Source organism: Macrobrachium rosenbergii, chromosome 30, assembly GCF_040412425.1.
Source record: "Macrobrachium rosenbergii isolate ZJJX-2024 chromosome 30, ASM4041242v1, whole genome shotgun sequence".
NCBI classification, from domain to species: Eukaryota; Metazoa; Arthropoda; class Malacostraca; order Decapoda; family Palaemonidae; genus Macrobrachium; species Macrobrachium rosenbergii.
The window spans coordinates 32105655-32122605 of record NC_089770.1 but is presented as its reverse complement, the minus strand read 5'-3'; the positions used below and the strand labels follow the sequence as shown (position 1 = coordinate 32122605).

General features: G+C 37.4%; 2 protein-coding genes across 4 annotated transcripts in view; both read left to right on the top strand.

Annotated features, from left to right (window-relative positions):
- Positions 1-15399, top strand: part of LOC136855158 (piggyBac transposable element-derived protein 2-like) — a 69293-nt gene extending 53894 nt beyond the window's left edge. For 2 of the 3 annotated variants that reach the window (XM_067132066.1, XM_067132068.1), the window contains 3 exons: positions 12422-12500; positions 13163-13230; positions 13506-15399. In XM_067132066.1, the coding sequence (XP_066988167.1) occupies positions 13516-14361 (846 nt within the window). In that variant the 5' untranslated portion in view covers positions 12422-12500; positions 13163-13230; positions 13506-13515 and the 3' untranslated portion in view covers positions 14362-15399. Of the gene's footprint in view, positions 1-12421; positions 13231-13505 lie in introns of all 3 variants that reach the window. The other variant, XM_067132067.1, reaches the window with a different exon arrangement.
- A 774-nt stretch (positions 15400-16173) lies between these two features.
- LOC136854856 (gastrula zinc finger protein XlCGF49.1-like) lies at positions 16174-16647 on the top strand. The gene has a single exon (XM_067131389.1). The coding sequence runs from the start codon at positions 16174-16176 to the stop codon at positions 16645-16647; it is 474 nt and encodes a 157-aa protein (XP_066987490.1).
- Positions 16648-16951: the final 304 nt, after the last annotated feature.

The following is a 16951-nucleotide window of genomic DNA, read 5'->3' as shown; positions in this document are numbered from 1 at the left end:
CATGCTTGTGGTGACTTGAAGGATGCATATTTTCAAATACCCATCCTTCAGTCCTCTCGCAAATACCTATGCTTTATCCTTAGGGAAGTGGAACTCCAATTCAGGGGACTCTGCTTTGGGCTCTCGGTGCTCCCCAGGTGTTCATGTGAGTGTTCACCCTTGTTTCAGCCTGGGAGCATTATGCACAGGATACGTCTGTTGAGGTACTTGACGATTGGCTTGTCCTGGCGAGCTCCCACTCGCTGTTGCTCCAGGACAGGAACGGACTTCTCGAGTTTGCCGCAGCCTAGGAGTTGTGGTAAACCTCGAGAAGTCTGATCTCATCCCCAAGCAGAGGATAAAGTATCTGGGCATGCTGATAGATACAGCAGCAGCAAGAGTCTTCCCCCCGTACTCCTGTATCAGCAGGTTCAGAAAGGAAGCGTAGCTGTTCCTGTCTCGACGGGAACAGCCAGCTCGGCAGTAGCAAGTCATCCTTAGTCACCTGTCATCCTTGAAGAAGCTGGTCCCTCTTGGGTGGCTTCACCTTCATTCTCTCCAGTGGTCTCAGGCTCAAGATCCCCAGTCTTGGCACAACAGAAGCTGTCGATGTTCTGTACTATCATTCCGGAACCATGGACAGTTATAGATGATGCCTTCCAACACCTATGGGACAATCTCGAAGCCTGTGCCTTTCCTCCGTTTTGTGTGACTCATCGGGTGATCAACAGGGTTTCGATTACCCCAGTTCTCAGGATAACCCTGGTGGCTTCCAAGTAACCACATGCCGAGTGGTATCCAGACCCTGCTAGCTCTGCTTTCCGAGGTACTGAGAGAGATTCCCCCTTGGCACAACCTGCTATACCAGCCGCAAGTAGAAGGTATCACCAGGCTGTGGAAGGTGTCACTTCACGCTTGGAGACTATCCAGCATCACTTGCAAACAAGAGTTTTTCCTGCCGCACAGGACTGGAGATATCTGGATACCTTCATAACCCTCTGCGGCTGTGTACGACGGGGAATGGGCCTCCTCCTGTTGTTGGTGTTGATGAGGTCTCTCTCCGATCGGAAGTACTCTTCAGGAGGTAGTGGACTTTCTCATCCTTCTTCACTGAGAGAAGCTTCTTTCCATCTCAGCTTTTTTGAGCTACGGAGGGCAGTTGAACATCCCATATGTTCAACTGCCCTTGACCAAGTACTTCTCTTGAAGGGCATCCATCTCCCTTCCTCATTGGAGAGCTACATGCTGTTGAGAAGCTTTGAACAGTCTTGCCCTCCCATATGGAGTTGTCAGACAGGGATCTGACCCTTAGGACTGTTCTTGCTTGCCATGGCATTGGCAAAGAGAGTTGGCGCGCTACATGGCCTTTGATGCTAGCACTCAAGGGGATGGGACCTGTCCCGCTCGAGTTTGTCCCAGAATTTTTGGCAAAGACTGAATCCGTCAGTCCCTGACACCAGATTCAAGTCCTTTTCGATCCCCTCCCAAGAGGACTTGGTTGGTAGTGATTGGAACGAAATACTACTGTTTCCAGTTAAAGCTTGCCGCACACTGAGCCCGAACAGAACCGAAACGTCCGATAGAAATCGAAAAGCATGCATTCTCACCTGACTGCGCACACTGGGCCAGAACAGAACGGAACCGACGCGCCAGAACAGAACGGAACCGGCGCGTATTCTTTGAAAAATATTTTTTCTGAAGCGTCGATGGCGTCTGACAGGCTGCGCGATCATAGAAACGACTGCAGCGGTTGTTTTGGAGAGGGTTGCTGAGGGATTCAGAGGTTAGTGTGATAGCAACCATTGCTGGGTTTATTTCAGTGCACGCTCTAATTAATTACACTCTTCAAAACACGCACCAATCATTAGCAATGACAGATATTGACGAAAAACTCATAAATTATGTCTTCCAATATGAGATAATTTATAATATTGGTCATCAATATTATTATGACAATACTAGGAAGGAGAATGCTTGGGAAGAAATTGCCAAATTAATGGAAATGCCAGGTAAGAAAAATCCATTTTAATTAATTGCTCTTATATTTAGATGCACAATAATAAATTACTTTGTCTATTACAATTCACAATGTTAATGGTGCTTCTTCCCTCTGTTTATCATTTCATTCTGCCACGGTACATTACCTTGAGGTGAAATGAAATAGTTTTTAAAGCTATCCCTAATGTCGAATGCCTCACGCATAGCATTGCCTCCCACGCCACAAATTGATTGAATTCCCTTAGGTATTTCTTTTTCCTCAAGCTCACCTGGGCCCCAAAGATGTGTATCATCTCGTAGAAAATTGTGCAAACACGTGGTTGCTAAAACAACAGTATCAACATGGTCAGGTGTTATCTGTAGTTTCTGACTAAAAATTCTAAATTTTTTTGTTAAGATGCCAAATGCATTTTCAGAGACACATCTAGCTCTGGAATGTCGGTAGTTATATATTTTATTTGCTTCATTATTAGCCAAATGAGATCTTGGATAAGGCCGCATGATATTCTTATTTAGTGGGAAGGCTTCATCTCCGACCACGACATGAGGGAGTACAATATTTGTGTTAGGTAACGCTTAGGTAGCGGAATATTCAATGTATTAGATAACAAACTTTTACCTAATTTTGAGTCTCTAAAGATGGCACCATCACTATTTTTCCTATGGGCTCCAATATCTACTATGATGAACTTACAATCAGCATCTACTACCACCATCAGCACAATGCTGAATTCTTTCTTGTAATTGAAATATAGTGAGCCACTATTATTTGGTTTTGTTATCACTACATGTTTGCCATCTATAGCACCTATTACGTTTGGATACTGCCATTTGGTTGCAAAACCTTCTTCTACTTGTACCCATTTTGAGACATTGGGTGGTGCCATTACTATTGGTCTCAATGTCTCCCAAATAGATTTACAAGTGGAGTAAACAATGTCTCGAACAGTTGACTCTCCTAATCTGTAGCTAAATGACAGTGTCCTGTAGGTTCCGCCATGGCCCAGATATCTGAAAAAGAGATACACACACTTTCAGTTGTGAATAAAATAAATAGCATAATTGTATTTTAAATGTATTGCTTAAGCTAAATCTTACTATTTTTCCAGTGCCAGTGTTGAAAAAGAAGTGGGGTTCATTGAGAGATTGCCACAGAAAGGCATTGAACAGGAAAAAAACAGTAAGTGGCCAGAAAGCAGTTAATGCCGCTCCATGGAAGTATGAGCAACAAATGTCTTTTTTGAAGGCGCATGTACTTCAAAAAAGACCTCAAACAAGTAGTTTGGGAGACATCGGGACGCAGGACGAGAACCCTGACTCAGGAGTAGGAACCTATGATGAAGAGACGTCGGGAGACATCACACCGCATGAGTTACATGAAGAAGACGCTGCCGCACTTTCGGACTCTGTCAGTATTCCGCCCCCTACTAAAAGAGCGGCTAGGACATCATCCTCAGAAAGAAGAAAGTGCAATACTTCAGCTTCCGCTCACGATATAATTAAAACATACTTTTCAATTAACCCTTTCCTGCCCAATTGACGTCATATTACGCAATAACCCCTACCCCCTTCTTGTCTGACTGAGCGTAATTGAGCGTAAAATTTACCGACTTTTTCGTGCGTGTGGTAGGGGTAAATTTTTTTATTTTCGGACAGTTGGTGGTTTCCATAGGCTAAAGCATACCTTGGACCGTAACTCAGGCATCGATCGCCAGGCAAGCAGTGCCTATACTGCGCATCGCAATTCCCTGGCATGGTAAATTTCCCACAATGAAATCAGCTGATCCTACCCACGTTTCTCTCTCGTATCTTACATTTTTTTATAAAATGTAGGATTACATTATTGGAAACACTCTGTTTGGTATCCTCTATTTTCTATAAATTTTTTAGTTCCTCTACTGCGCATGTCGCAAATCCATGGCGTAGTAAAATTCTCACAATGACATCAGCTGATCGCACCACGCAGGCCTGACAGGCCACACTTCTGTCAGAGACCATGCGTTTAGGCTGGGTAAACACGTGTGGCTGTTTACATACAGCGGCGTCAATCGAGAACAGTCTCAACATGCTTTCGCAAAAGTTTTTACGGTAAAACTAGCGGAAATTTGTTAGTGCATCACATAAGAGATGTCTGGATTTTAGGCAGGGCTCTGAATCACATTTTTCATTATCATATATATCGATATTTAGAGAATTTTGTTGGCTTTCTCATAAAAATAATTCATTCACCCAACTGTTATAGCTTTTGAGCTACTGAACGATAATGTTGACAACGGTAACATTTTTTTTCGTTTCAACAGCTTATAACGTCAAAATGAAACTGTTGCTCTTACCAAAGCCATTTTTCTTGACTCTCACTTTATTCCTCAACCTTTCCTCTACATTTTTGTATATTTACAAAGTGATTTCTATGAAAAAATCCGAGGTAGAGCTCTTCAAAAAAAAATGTCTAGCGATAATTCTCACCATTATGCCTGGCGTGCGCTTTGTTTCTTACCCACTTTTCTATCAATTTTTCACCAACTGGGCTGATTCGTTTTTCATTATTTTATATGTCGATATTTAGAGAATTTTCTTGGCTTTCTCATAAAAAATAATTCATTTGCCTAACTGTTATAGTTTTTGAGCTACGAACGATAATGATGACTACGGTAACATTTTTTTTCGTTTCAATCAATTTATAACGTCAAAATGAAACTGTTGCCGTTACCAAAGCCATTTTTCTTGACTTTCCCTTTATTCTTCAACTTTTCCTCTACTTTTTCGTATATTTACAAAGTAATTTCTATGAAAAATAACCGAGATAGGGCTCTTCAAAAAAAAAAAAAAAAATTTCTAGCGATAATTCTCACCATACGCCGGGCAGAGCGCTCTGTTTCTCACCCTCTTTTCTATCAATTTTTTCACCAACTGGACTTATTCGTTTTCCATTTTTATATGTCAATATTTAGGGAATTTTATTGGCTTTCTCATTAAAAAAATTATTCATTAAGCTAACTGTTATAGCTTTTGAGCTACGAACGATAATGTTGACAACGGTAAAATTTTTTCGTTTCAATCAAATTATAACGTCAAAATGAAACTGTTTCCTGTACCAAAGCCATTTTTCTTGACTCTCACTTTATTCTACATCTTTTCCTCTACATTTTCGTATATTTACAAAGTAATTTCTATGAAAAATAACCGAGATAGGGCTCTTCAAAAAAACTTTTTCTAGCGATAATTCTCACCATACGCCCGGGCAAATCGCTCTGTTTCTTACCCTCTTTCTATAAATTGTTTCACCAACTGGACTTATTCGTTTTTCATTGTTTTATATATCAATATTTAGAGAATTTTATTGGCTTTCTCATAAAAAATAATGCATTCGCCTAACTGTTATAGCTTTTGAGCTACGAACGATAATGATGACTATGGTAACATTTTTTTTCGTTTCAATCAATTTATAACGTCAAAATGAAACTGTTGCCGTTACCAAAGCCATTTTTCTTGGCTCTCACTTTATTCTACATCTTTTCCTCTACATTTTCGTATATTTACAAAGTAATCTCTATGAAAAATAACCGAGATAGGGCTCTTCAAAAAAAACTTTTTTCTAGCGATAATTCTCACCATACGCCGGGCAAATCGCTCTTTTTCTTACCCTCTTTTCTATAAATTGTTTCACCAACTGGACTTATTCGTTTTTCATTGTTTTATATATCAATATTTAGAGAATTTTATTGGCTTTCTCATAAAAAATAATGCATTCGCCTAACTGTTATAGCTTTTGAGCTACTGAACGATAATGATGACTACGGTAACATTTTTTCGTTTCAATCAATTTATAACGTCAAATGAAACTGTTGCGTTACCAAAGCCATTTTTCTTGGCTCTCACTTTATTCTACATCTTTTCCTCTACATTTTCGTATATTTACAAAGTAATCTCTATGAAAATAACCGAGATAGGCTCTTCAAAAAAACTTTTTCTAGCGATAATTCTCACCATACGCCGGGCAAATCGCTCTGTTTCTTACCCTCTTTTCTATAAATTTTTCACCAACTGGACTTATCCGTTTTTCATTGTTTTATATATCAATATTTAGAGAATTTTGTTGGCTTTCTCATAAAAAATAATCCATTCGCCTAACTGTTATAGCTTTTGAGCTCTGAACGATAATGTTGACAACGGTAACATTTTTTTCGTTTCAATCAATTTATAACGTCAAAAATGAAACTGTTGCCGTTACCAAAGCCATTTTCTTGCCTCTCACATTATTCTTCAACGTTTCCTCTACATTTTCAGTATATTTACAAAGTAATTTCTATGAAAAATAACCGAGATAGGGCTCTTCAAAAAATCTTTTTCTAGCGATAATTCTCACCATCGCCGGGCAGAGCGCTCTGTTTCTTGCCCTTTTTCTATCAATTTTTCACCAACTGGACTTATTCGTTTTCCATTCTTTTTATATGTCGATATTTAGAGAATTTTATTGGCTTTCTCATAAAAAATAATTCATTCGCCTGACATTCATATTTTTTTTGGTTCTGACGAAAATATGAAAATAAGTAAAGATTTGTTTTTTTCGTGAAATAACTCACATTTTTTTGTATTTAGAGGCTAGGACTCTTATTCTGACTATTCCACCATAAAAATATAAACATTTAGAAAAAAAGGACAGCAAAATGAATGTTGTTGGCATAAAATTTCTATTTTTGCTGAATTTTCGAAATAATTATTTTTTCGCACTGTCGAGCGCTCCCAGACACATCGGGGCTCATGTGCCCTCAGTGATGTGATAACTATGCAGATATGAAAGGGTTAAAAGTTCAGGTAGAGACCATCTAACAGCATGCTTTAAAATGGTTGAGGAAACTGTCAGAACTTTCTCCCCCCTTCAACAAGTTGAAATAAAAGCTCGAATCAGTTCTTTGCTCACTGAATATGAATACAAAAACCTTAGTTCACCTCCATCGCATCATATTTCCCCGTCACCAACCTTCTCAGGTTATAGTTCAACACCTGTTCCTTTGACATCACCATCGTCACCAGCTTCTGATGAAGCACATTGCCCTTACCCAATACCATCTGCACCAGTTGGAGCTTCATCACAGCTCCTGGCCGTATCACCATCTACTACCGAATACAACCCACATTTCTTACCTCACACATCCAAAACTAATCATAATCAGTACACAAATTTATAAATTTTGTTAATCACATGTTCTTACACTAGGGAGCAGTGTAGCCACTCATAAAATGTGTAACAATAAATATTGTTGGAAAAATACAAAACATTGTGCCTACAGAAAGTTATTTTGGTTTGTGTTTGTTAACTATAATAATTGTTTTCACAAAAGGAATTATTGTGAACATTCATTAAGTGTGTAACAATAAATATTATTTGAAATCTAACTTTTTATTACATACCTGAGTGTGACAGCTAGCCGTTCCTCTGTTGAAATACAGCTGCTTAAGTTTGTATCTTGTTTGCATATGTCTGCTTCTATATGTAATAGTAGTTCACAAAATTTTTCGTAGCTCATACGGAAATATTGGAAGAACTTTATGTTGTCCCGTTTTAAATGTGGGAATAATGTTTTATATTCCCCTTCTCCCTCCCTTGATTGGCATATATTATGTATCCACATTGATTTTCTTGCTGCTTTCCCTTCTTCCTCCTCCTCTTCAGCCTTTACTGCTAGACATAGTACTAGCACTTCATCATCTGCTGAGCGGTGAGTCACTCATAATTTGTCGATTATAATGCAGAACAAATGACTTTCTACTACCACATGTAACTGGCTGCGTCGGTTCCTTTCTGTGGCTTCTGGCTCAGTGTGCGCGCTGGACATCGTTTCTTTTCTGTTCTGAGGCCTCGGCGGCGGTTCCGTTCCAGCTCAGTGTGCGGCAAGCTTTATGTAGGAAGTATACTTTTGGGGGGAAGTAACGGGGGAGACCCTCAATTTTTTATCTAGTCAAATATACTTTTATATTATGACTTACCATTAAAAGGTTATTAAGAGCAACATTAGAACTTATTAAAATGTTGTTAAGATCAGCATTAGAACTTATCATTAAAAGCTTATTAACAACAACATTAGAACTATAACAAAGAATGAAGTTAATTATAAGTTTAGGACCAAAGAGTTATTCTAAACAGAACTTTCAACTTGTTGAAGTTCAGTTATGATCGTAAGCTCCAACACATTGAAATTCAGTGGTCAGTCATTACTGTAAGCGCCAAAATTTTGTTTCTTCACCATACCCTCTTGCTCCATCTATTATTTTATTACTAGTATAAGGTACCCCTCTTGAATTCAATAATGGTTTAATAATGGAACATTAATACTTATATGCAATTTATTTTTACAATGAACAAACCAGTCTACATATAAACAGGAAAATAATGTTGAATAATGATTTATATTTCGTCCACCCACCTTCTCTGTTGACGACTTCTTACAGACATCTCGGCATCAATGCTAATGTCACCATATTGTAAATGACATTCAGCCATCGCCTTACTGCCGCCTCCCACTCAGCCAATACGTGTTTTAGAAGTTGTGGTTTGTTCCTCTCCTGCCGAGGTTCCCATGGGCACATTTCGTAAACTGCTGACAGGATTGGTGCGCAAGACCGCAACAAACTTGGGCTTATGTTCATAATAGACAAACGCTATTTCAAGGGCTCAAAAGGAAGGGAAAAATTGACCTGAGAATGTTAGCCTGCCTTGGTTGTTTCCTTTTCAACAAAGTGAAATATAACCACCTGTCACACACTAGGGAAACTTTTCTCAACAACCACATAGGTAATTTAAGGGTAGACTTCTGGCGCTCGGCTTCGGCCATAAGTTTCATAAATTCATTCGTTCGAGCCTACAGTTTATTTGAACAGTCACAGAATAGAGATGACTGCTAATAGAGGACCTATCTATTGAATTTTAGCAGCACCTATCAACAGCAAAGTATATCTCACAAACTTCCCCTAAGGGAAAATAATTGAAAAGGGATTTAGAATAAAAACTGAAAACAGAAGTAAGTCAGTGGCAGGAAAGTGAATTACTGAGGCAAAAATTGTCAAAAAATTACAGAAAAATATGTGAGAGAGAGAAATTCTTACCTTTAAAATCAACGATTGAAGTTCAAACTTTATCTTTTGCATAAGGATATGATTTTATTACACATGAACGATAAAAATTCATACAAATCCATTGAATGCTTTCATAACGTTCATCTGTATGGGTGAAAATAGAAGAATACGGTGAAAGATATAGGTTTAAGCAAAGCATCTCGGACAAACCCCTTTCTTTCATTCAAAGTGAATAGTTTAACTATTGCCAAGTTATTTTCCTAATTCTCAGCTGATTAAAAGGGTGCGACGATGCCATATTCACAAGTAACTCAAACCAAGGGGAAAGGGAGTTTTGTCTGGGACTGGACTAAGGGCAGGAGTTTGGTCACGAAAAACCATATTCATGTCCTTCTACCTTCGGAACGTTACCAGTGGGTCCACAGACACTTTTTCCTTGGGTCCTGTGTAGTGATGTAAATGGTTTTTTTCCTGTGGAAATTTTTTTTTTTTTTTTTCTGGAAAAAACCAAGATAAAAAAAACCAGTTTTTTCTTGTTTCTCATATAAAATCTGTAAATAATGGGAAAACAAGCTGTTTGTGTGTTAAATAAACAAAAACTTAGTTAAAATTGACATAATAGAATTATTACAGGTTCTTCTATAGGCCTATACCATCAACAGGTATGTTTATATACATACTGTATATCATTAGTCCATTGTAGTTGATATGTTCTAAATAACATTTAGACCACTCATGAATGGACATAGGATAATGGACATAAGTTTACTTATGTAGTAGATACATAGGATAATGGACACTGTATTATCAATTTATAAGCCTGATAATATGTCAATTGTTGAAATTATTAATTAATGTAAACAATTTAACTTAAAGAATTCATTCTTTAGCAGGCAACTCTGAGATACAAATAATACAAGAAATTATAAAAGTACCGGAAAAATTAGGAAAAAACAGAAAAATACCGGTTTTTTCCCACCCAACATAAAAAAACAGTTTTTTTACATCACAAGTCCTGTGTTGGCAGCTCAACAAGTTGTGTAGCTCACCCAGCTCCCCTAGAGGGACAGTCCCATAGGGGGTATGTATTACTAAAAGTTCTTTTCAGTGTCCCTTCAAACCCTAGCTGCAACCCCTCTCATTCCTTTAACTGTACCTCCATTCACAGTATTGTACATCTTGCTATCCACCCTCTCCTAAAGAGTACAACTTCAAGGTTTTCCTCCTGTTGCACCTTTCAAACCTCCTCACTCTCAATTTCCTTTCCAGCGCTGAACAATCTCATAGGTCCCAGTGCTTGGCCTTTGACCTTAACTCTCTGCAGTATTCCATTCCTAGAGGGAGGGACAGGTATCATCTCGCCTAAGGTGTTTGGTTGCAAAGAGAGAGAGGGAGTGAGTGAGTGACTGGCCTTTTCCCTTTCTCTTTTTACACCCTTCCTCGCCCATAGGGCAGAGGGACGGTTGGCGAACCGTCACATGCTGGACGGGCATGTGATGCAGATGAGCTACATAACTGAGTACTGTACCCTGTCTACAATCTATAAGTCTGTAGATTAATAGATGCAAGTCTTTCCCCTCTCTTTAGCAAGGGAAGAGAGGGGCTGACAATAAAACAAAACCCGTTGGTTTATTAGCCTTTTGCTGTCTTCAACACCACAGGCTCATCAAAGCCCTTTTCGAATCAGTGACGTTATACATACCCATAATTTGAAAGGCCCAGAAGTCTGGCAGTTGAACATCACATGCTCAGCAGGTCAGAGGCACGGGACTCCTCCTTCTGCTCTAATGACCAGGAAGGAGGCTCAGGTCAGTTGAACTACTAGTCAGTTGAGAGATTTATGCAGAATCCTCCCACCAAGAATTGTCTCCATACGTAAAGACTGAAGGGTTGTATTCATGTAGGAACAAACTGCAAATTTTTTAAGTAATTTGTATTTTTCCTAACATACAAACCTGCCGGAGTTCAATTCCCTGGCCGGCTTATGAAGAGTTAGAGGAACTTATTTCTGGTGATAGAAATTCATTTCTTGCTATAATGTGGTTCAGATTCCACAATAAGCTGTAGGTCATGTTGCTAAGTAAGCAATTGGTTCTTAGCCACGTAAAATAAGTAATCCTTCGGGCCAGCCCTAGGAGAGCTGTTAATCAGCTCAGTGGTCTGGTAAAACTAAGGTATACTTAACTTTGAAGGTCTTGACATAAATGCCCCACCGCAAGCTACCCCTCATTCTGCTACCGGGGCTGAAAGGTAAAGTGGATGTATAACGACTGGGGTGGGCGGGACTCCCACCATATCATCAATAGTTAACCACCTTGTTTTAAAGTTAAAAGGCTGTTTTCCCAGTCTGCACTGCAAATATATCCATATATAAAGACCTTCAGGTTTGTATGGTAGGAAAAATAAAAATTACTTTAAAAATTTGTAGTTTTTCCACCCTTGCAGCATCATATTTATTTATGTAAGTATACATTCATGTAGATTTTGGTGGGCTGGAGTTAAATGTGGATACTGCCAATTTGCAAACATTGCATGTGCAGATACAGTAATCGAGTGAATACTGTATTAATAAAATTTTCATATTTAATAAAATTTTCATATTATATCATATATCCATCTAAACCACCCCTCTTTGTTTGTCAAGCCAAAAGAAGTGCTTAGTGATGGCATGTGAGTTACGGGAATTCCCTTACTCACTCTTCTTAACTACCAGTTAATCCATTTCCAACTTGCACTGAAAGATACCCTTTCATAAAAAGCTCTGGCTCGTATGGCTGAAAAAAAGTGTCATATTTGAGGAAGTGTAGCTGCACACAGCTTCCAAGACTCATCAGTGCTGCTGGTCTTAATAGCTACTCATGTGTTGTATCTACAGTAACAATCACTGAATCCAAGTTGAAAACTTTCATCTCTTGAAATTGCTACTCGGTTCACCCTCACTATTTTTTCTTATTGTCTACTGCATCTGTGGATAATGTGGTGTCATGTACAACTGGATCACGTATAATTAAGTATTTCCTGCTGTTACCCCACAAAATTCTTATACTGCTCTCCTGCATTTTCTATTCTTGGCCTTTGATTTGTTAATAATATGTTCACAGGTAATACTGTTACGTTAAGCAAAGAAGGTTTACAGATGTGAGAGGGTGGGAGTCAGTATGAACTGTTAATCTAATGTTGTATTTTTACCTCAGGAATGTCTTGATTCTGTCTAGACAACATTTGGTTAGATTGTATTAATATTTAGATGGTACTGTCAAATGTACCTTGTTAATTGGTCTGAGACCTTTATAGGAACCTGAATTAAATTTATTTTGCTTCAGTTCTGGCATTATGTTTCTTAACTCAGTGTTGAATTCTTTGATTTCAGATTCTCCCTCAGAAGAACCTTCCTTCCTTCGTCAGTTTTGAGCAGCATAAAGATTCTGGGGATGCATGTGTGTTTAATGGTACTACATGTAACATTACCAGTAGCAGCTCTTAAATTGTAAGGGACAATAGTCAATTATTGTACTCCGACTAAAAATTAGTAAAATCTGCTCTGAATATTAGATTCATACATCAGCAATAAAACCTGGTTGTAGTCCTTCAAGATATTCTACTTAATTTACAACAAGAGTTATTGGATAACCATTTGTAAACAGTTTTGTGTTAACCCATTAGCGCCCATGGTCCTAAAAATAGGACCACAAACATAATGAGCATTATTTAACACACTTCTGTATTTTTCTGCAATTTCTTGATTTGATTACAAAGATTGTAGTAGTTAAAAGACACTCTAATCTTTGTAATCAAATCAAGAAATTGCAGAAAAATACAGAAGCGTGTTAAATAATGCTCATTATGTTTGTGGTCCTATTTTTAGGACCATGGGCGCTAATGGGTTAACACAAAACAAATGGTTATCCAATAACTCTTGTTGTAAATTAAGTAGAATATCTTGAAGGACTACAACCAGGTTTTATTGCTGATGTATGAATCTAATATTCAGAGCAGATTTTACTAATTTTTAGTCGGAGTACAATAATTGACTATTGTCCCTTACAATTTAAGAGCTGCTACTGGTAATGTTACATGTAGTACCATTAAACACTGTTTTCCCCATTTTCAGTAAAGTGATAATAACTTCAAGTGAAGGATGGACTCAATTTCAGCAATCTTCTAATCATCATTTTTTAGGTATGTGTCAATTCTATTAAAATTATATTTACATATGTGGTAGATAAATGTTCTAAGTTCTCCATGAAATAAGATATATCTTCTGAAGGCACTTAAAAAAGGACCATGGTCACATGGACTACATTTTTTCTGTTTTCTATGATAACTGAATAAGAGAAAACTTACTTGGTTAGGGAAGCTTGTTTATCATGAAATATATATGTATAGAGAATTATGCATGTTCTTTGAATTATACTTGATATTCCCTCTTTAATTTTTTTTTTCCCATTTTCCAGATATTCCACCATGTCCTTCAGTCATCCAGTAAAATCCTTCTATTCAGTTTGTGATGCAATAAATTATGCAGAAGAACATGAGTCTAATGATGATGAAAACTTCATTGATATGGTTGAAATCCCACCACCAGTAAATGAACTAACTGATGAAGAAGATTTTGATGATGAAATTTTAGATGATGAAGAAAGTGATGAAAGCTTCATCTTGCAAGATGTGCCAGGATCTGTTGAACTTCATCGGTATGATAATGAAGAGCCAACCCAACCTCAATGCAAAAGAAAGAAGAGTCCTGATGTATCTTGGGGTAAAGTGGAGCCCAATTTTTCTAAATTTGTTTCACCAATTACTCATGGAGCTGATGAAAGAAGGAAGTCAATGAAAGATGAATTACTTGGAAAAACCCCAGTTGATATTTTTGAGCTCTTCCTTGATGATGAGTTACTAAATGAAATATGTAAAGAATCTGTTACATATTCCTCACAAAAAAATGTACTTGATTTTAGTTTGTCAACAAACTGTTTGAGGAATTTTTTTGGTATCCTATTTTTCTCAGGGTACCACAAACTACCTAGTGAACGAAATTACTGGAGTTTGGATGAAGATCTGGATACTCAAATTATTCGTGAAACAATGCCAAGAAACAGATTTCTAAGTATCAAAAGGTATCTACATTTTGTAGACAATGAAAATGCAGATAATTGCAAAGATGATAAAGGTTTTAAAATTAGGCCTCTAGCTGATGCTTTGAATCAGAAGTTCAAGCAGTTTGGAATATTTTCTAAGGAACTGTCTATTGATGAACAAATTGTACGATATTATGGAAGAAGCTCATTGAAGCAATTTATAAGAGGATAGCCTATACGATTTGGGTTCAAGCAATGGATGCTATGTTGTGGAACTAGTGGATATTGTTATCAAATGGATCTATATCAAGGAAAACAAAAGAATTCTACTACCGTTGCTATGAAAAGTGACAGCCTTGGGTCAAAAGTGGTATTATCTATGGTCAGTCACCTTGAGGACCCAGAAGATCATGAAATTTATGTTGATAATTTTTTCTCAAGCTATGGCCTTTTTGCACAGATGAAATCCCTAAAAATCAGAATCACAGGAACAGTTCGTTCAAACAGAACATCTAAATGTCCCCTTGAGGCTGATAAATCTCTAAAAAAGAAAGATCGCGGATCTTATGACTACAGATTTGAAAGAAATGAAGAACTTTTTTTCCTGAAATGGCATGATAACAGCATTTTTACTATTGGAAGTAACCACCAATCTGTCAATCCTATCGAAAATGCAAAAGATGGTCAAGCAAGATTGGTAAGAAATTTTTGTTTTGCAGCCATTTCTCATATCCCAGCATAACAAATACATGGGAGGAGTTGACCATTTAGATTGGCTTATCCAAAAGTATTGTATTTCCATCAGATCCAAGAAATGGTATTTTAGTTTATTTACAAGTTTTCTTGATACTGTGATGGTTAATTCATGGATAATATATTGTCTTGTAAATGGAAATACTATGGATTTACTTGATTTTAGGAGGTCAGTGACAAGAGCTTATCTGCAGCTATCCTCAGATTCTGATCCAAAACACTGTGGATGCCCCAAAGTAATTTCTTCTAAAGTATTACCACACATCAGATTTTCTACAGATGGACATATTCTGGATCGGACAGAGGGAGGAAAACAAAGAAAATGTGCACTATGTAAGAAAAAAGTTTCAAACCAATGTGTGAAATGTGATGTTGGCCTTCATATTGGAGAGTGTTTTAAAAAGTGGCATACTAAGTGATACTGTGTTGCATTTCATCAATAAAACAATGCATTTTTCCCTTTACAATTTTGTAATAGCTCTGTAATTCTTTTGGATAAAGAAACAGTTAAAATTCAGCCACTTTTTCATTATCCTTAGAAGTGAATACCCTCCAAAAATGACATTTTCTTGAATATTGGTCGTGCAGGTGCCCATGGTCCTAAAAATAGGACCAACATTATAATACATATATTTTGTAAAATACTGCAATAGAAATTTTAAAATACATTTAGAATCACATATTGATGTAAAAAGAACATTTTTATCATATAAAACTTAAAAAAAAAGTTTGGGTTATAACGGGTTAAGAGTTGTCAATTGAACACATTGTCATTACAGAACAGGACAGGGCAAATGGCTAAAATGAATCCAGAACATTCTTTAGAATTTCCTTTGAAAAGTGAAACTGAAGGTGCATTCTCACTACCTTCCATAAATCAAGAAAACAGCAACATGGCTGCCTTTAGTGAAACCAGTAATGATGACTTTTTGTCTCTGGATCCACTGATTGATGTCAAGGCAGAGCCAGAAGTATTCTCTGAGTCTCATGAAGGTGATAAATATTCATATAAAAGGAATTCAGCACTGATTGAAAAAGGTTCACCAACTGTAGCATATTGGGAAAAAATGTTTTGAAGGTTGAAGGACACATATGCCAAGCATGAATCCAGAACATTCTTTAGAATTTCCTTTGAAAAGTGAAACCGAAGGTGCATTATCACACCCTTCTTTAAAACAAGAAAACAGCAACATGGGTGCCGTTAGTGAAACCAGTAATGGTGACTTTTTGTTTTTGGATCCATTGATGGACATCAAAATAGAGCCGGAGGTACTCTGTGAGTCTAATGAAGATGATGAATTCAGTAGTGAATGAAAAAGATCCACTAACTTGCAAAAAGGAAGTAAAGCAAGAAAGAAGGAACAGTCACAATGGAGAGAAGCCTTTCAGATCCACTGACTGTGAGAAAGCATTTTACAAGAAAATTAATCTTAAAAGTCATATCACAAATCCCACCAGAGAGAAACCATTCATGTGCAAGGAATGTGGGAAAGCATTTTCCAGGAAACAATATGTTACTTATCATATGACCATGCACACTGGAGAGAAGCCATTCATGTGCAAGGAATGTGGAAGAGTATATTCCAAGAAACCATCTCTTACAGTTCATATGAGAAGTCATACTGGAGAGAAGCCATTCTTGTGCAATGAATGTGGGAAAGCATTTTCCAGGAAATCACGTCTAAGAGTTCATATGAGAATTCATACTGGAGAGAAGCCATTCATGTGCAATGAATGTAGGAAACATTTTTACAGGAAATACTGATCAAGCCATTCATTATCTTACAATTCATATGAGAATTCATACTAGAGACAAGCCATTCATGTGCAAAGAATGTGGGAAAGCATTTTCCTTCAAAAGTATTCTTTCAGCTCATATGAGAATTCATACTGGAGAGAAGCCATTCATGTGCAAGGAATGTGGGAACGCATTTTCCAGGAAACAAAATCTTGCAGAGCATATGAAAAATCATACTGGAGACAAGCCATTCATGTGCAAGGAATGTGGGAAAGCATTTTCCATAAAACGAGATCTTACACGTCATATGTGAATGCATACTGGAGAGAAG

Coding starts and splice junctions, on each gene's coding strand:
- LOC136854856 (XM_067131389.1), top strand. CDS start 16,174: ATGATGAATTCAGTAGTGAATGAAAAAGATCCACTAACTTGCAAAAAG.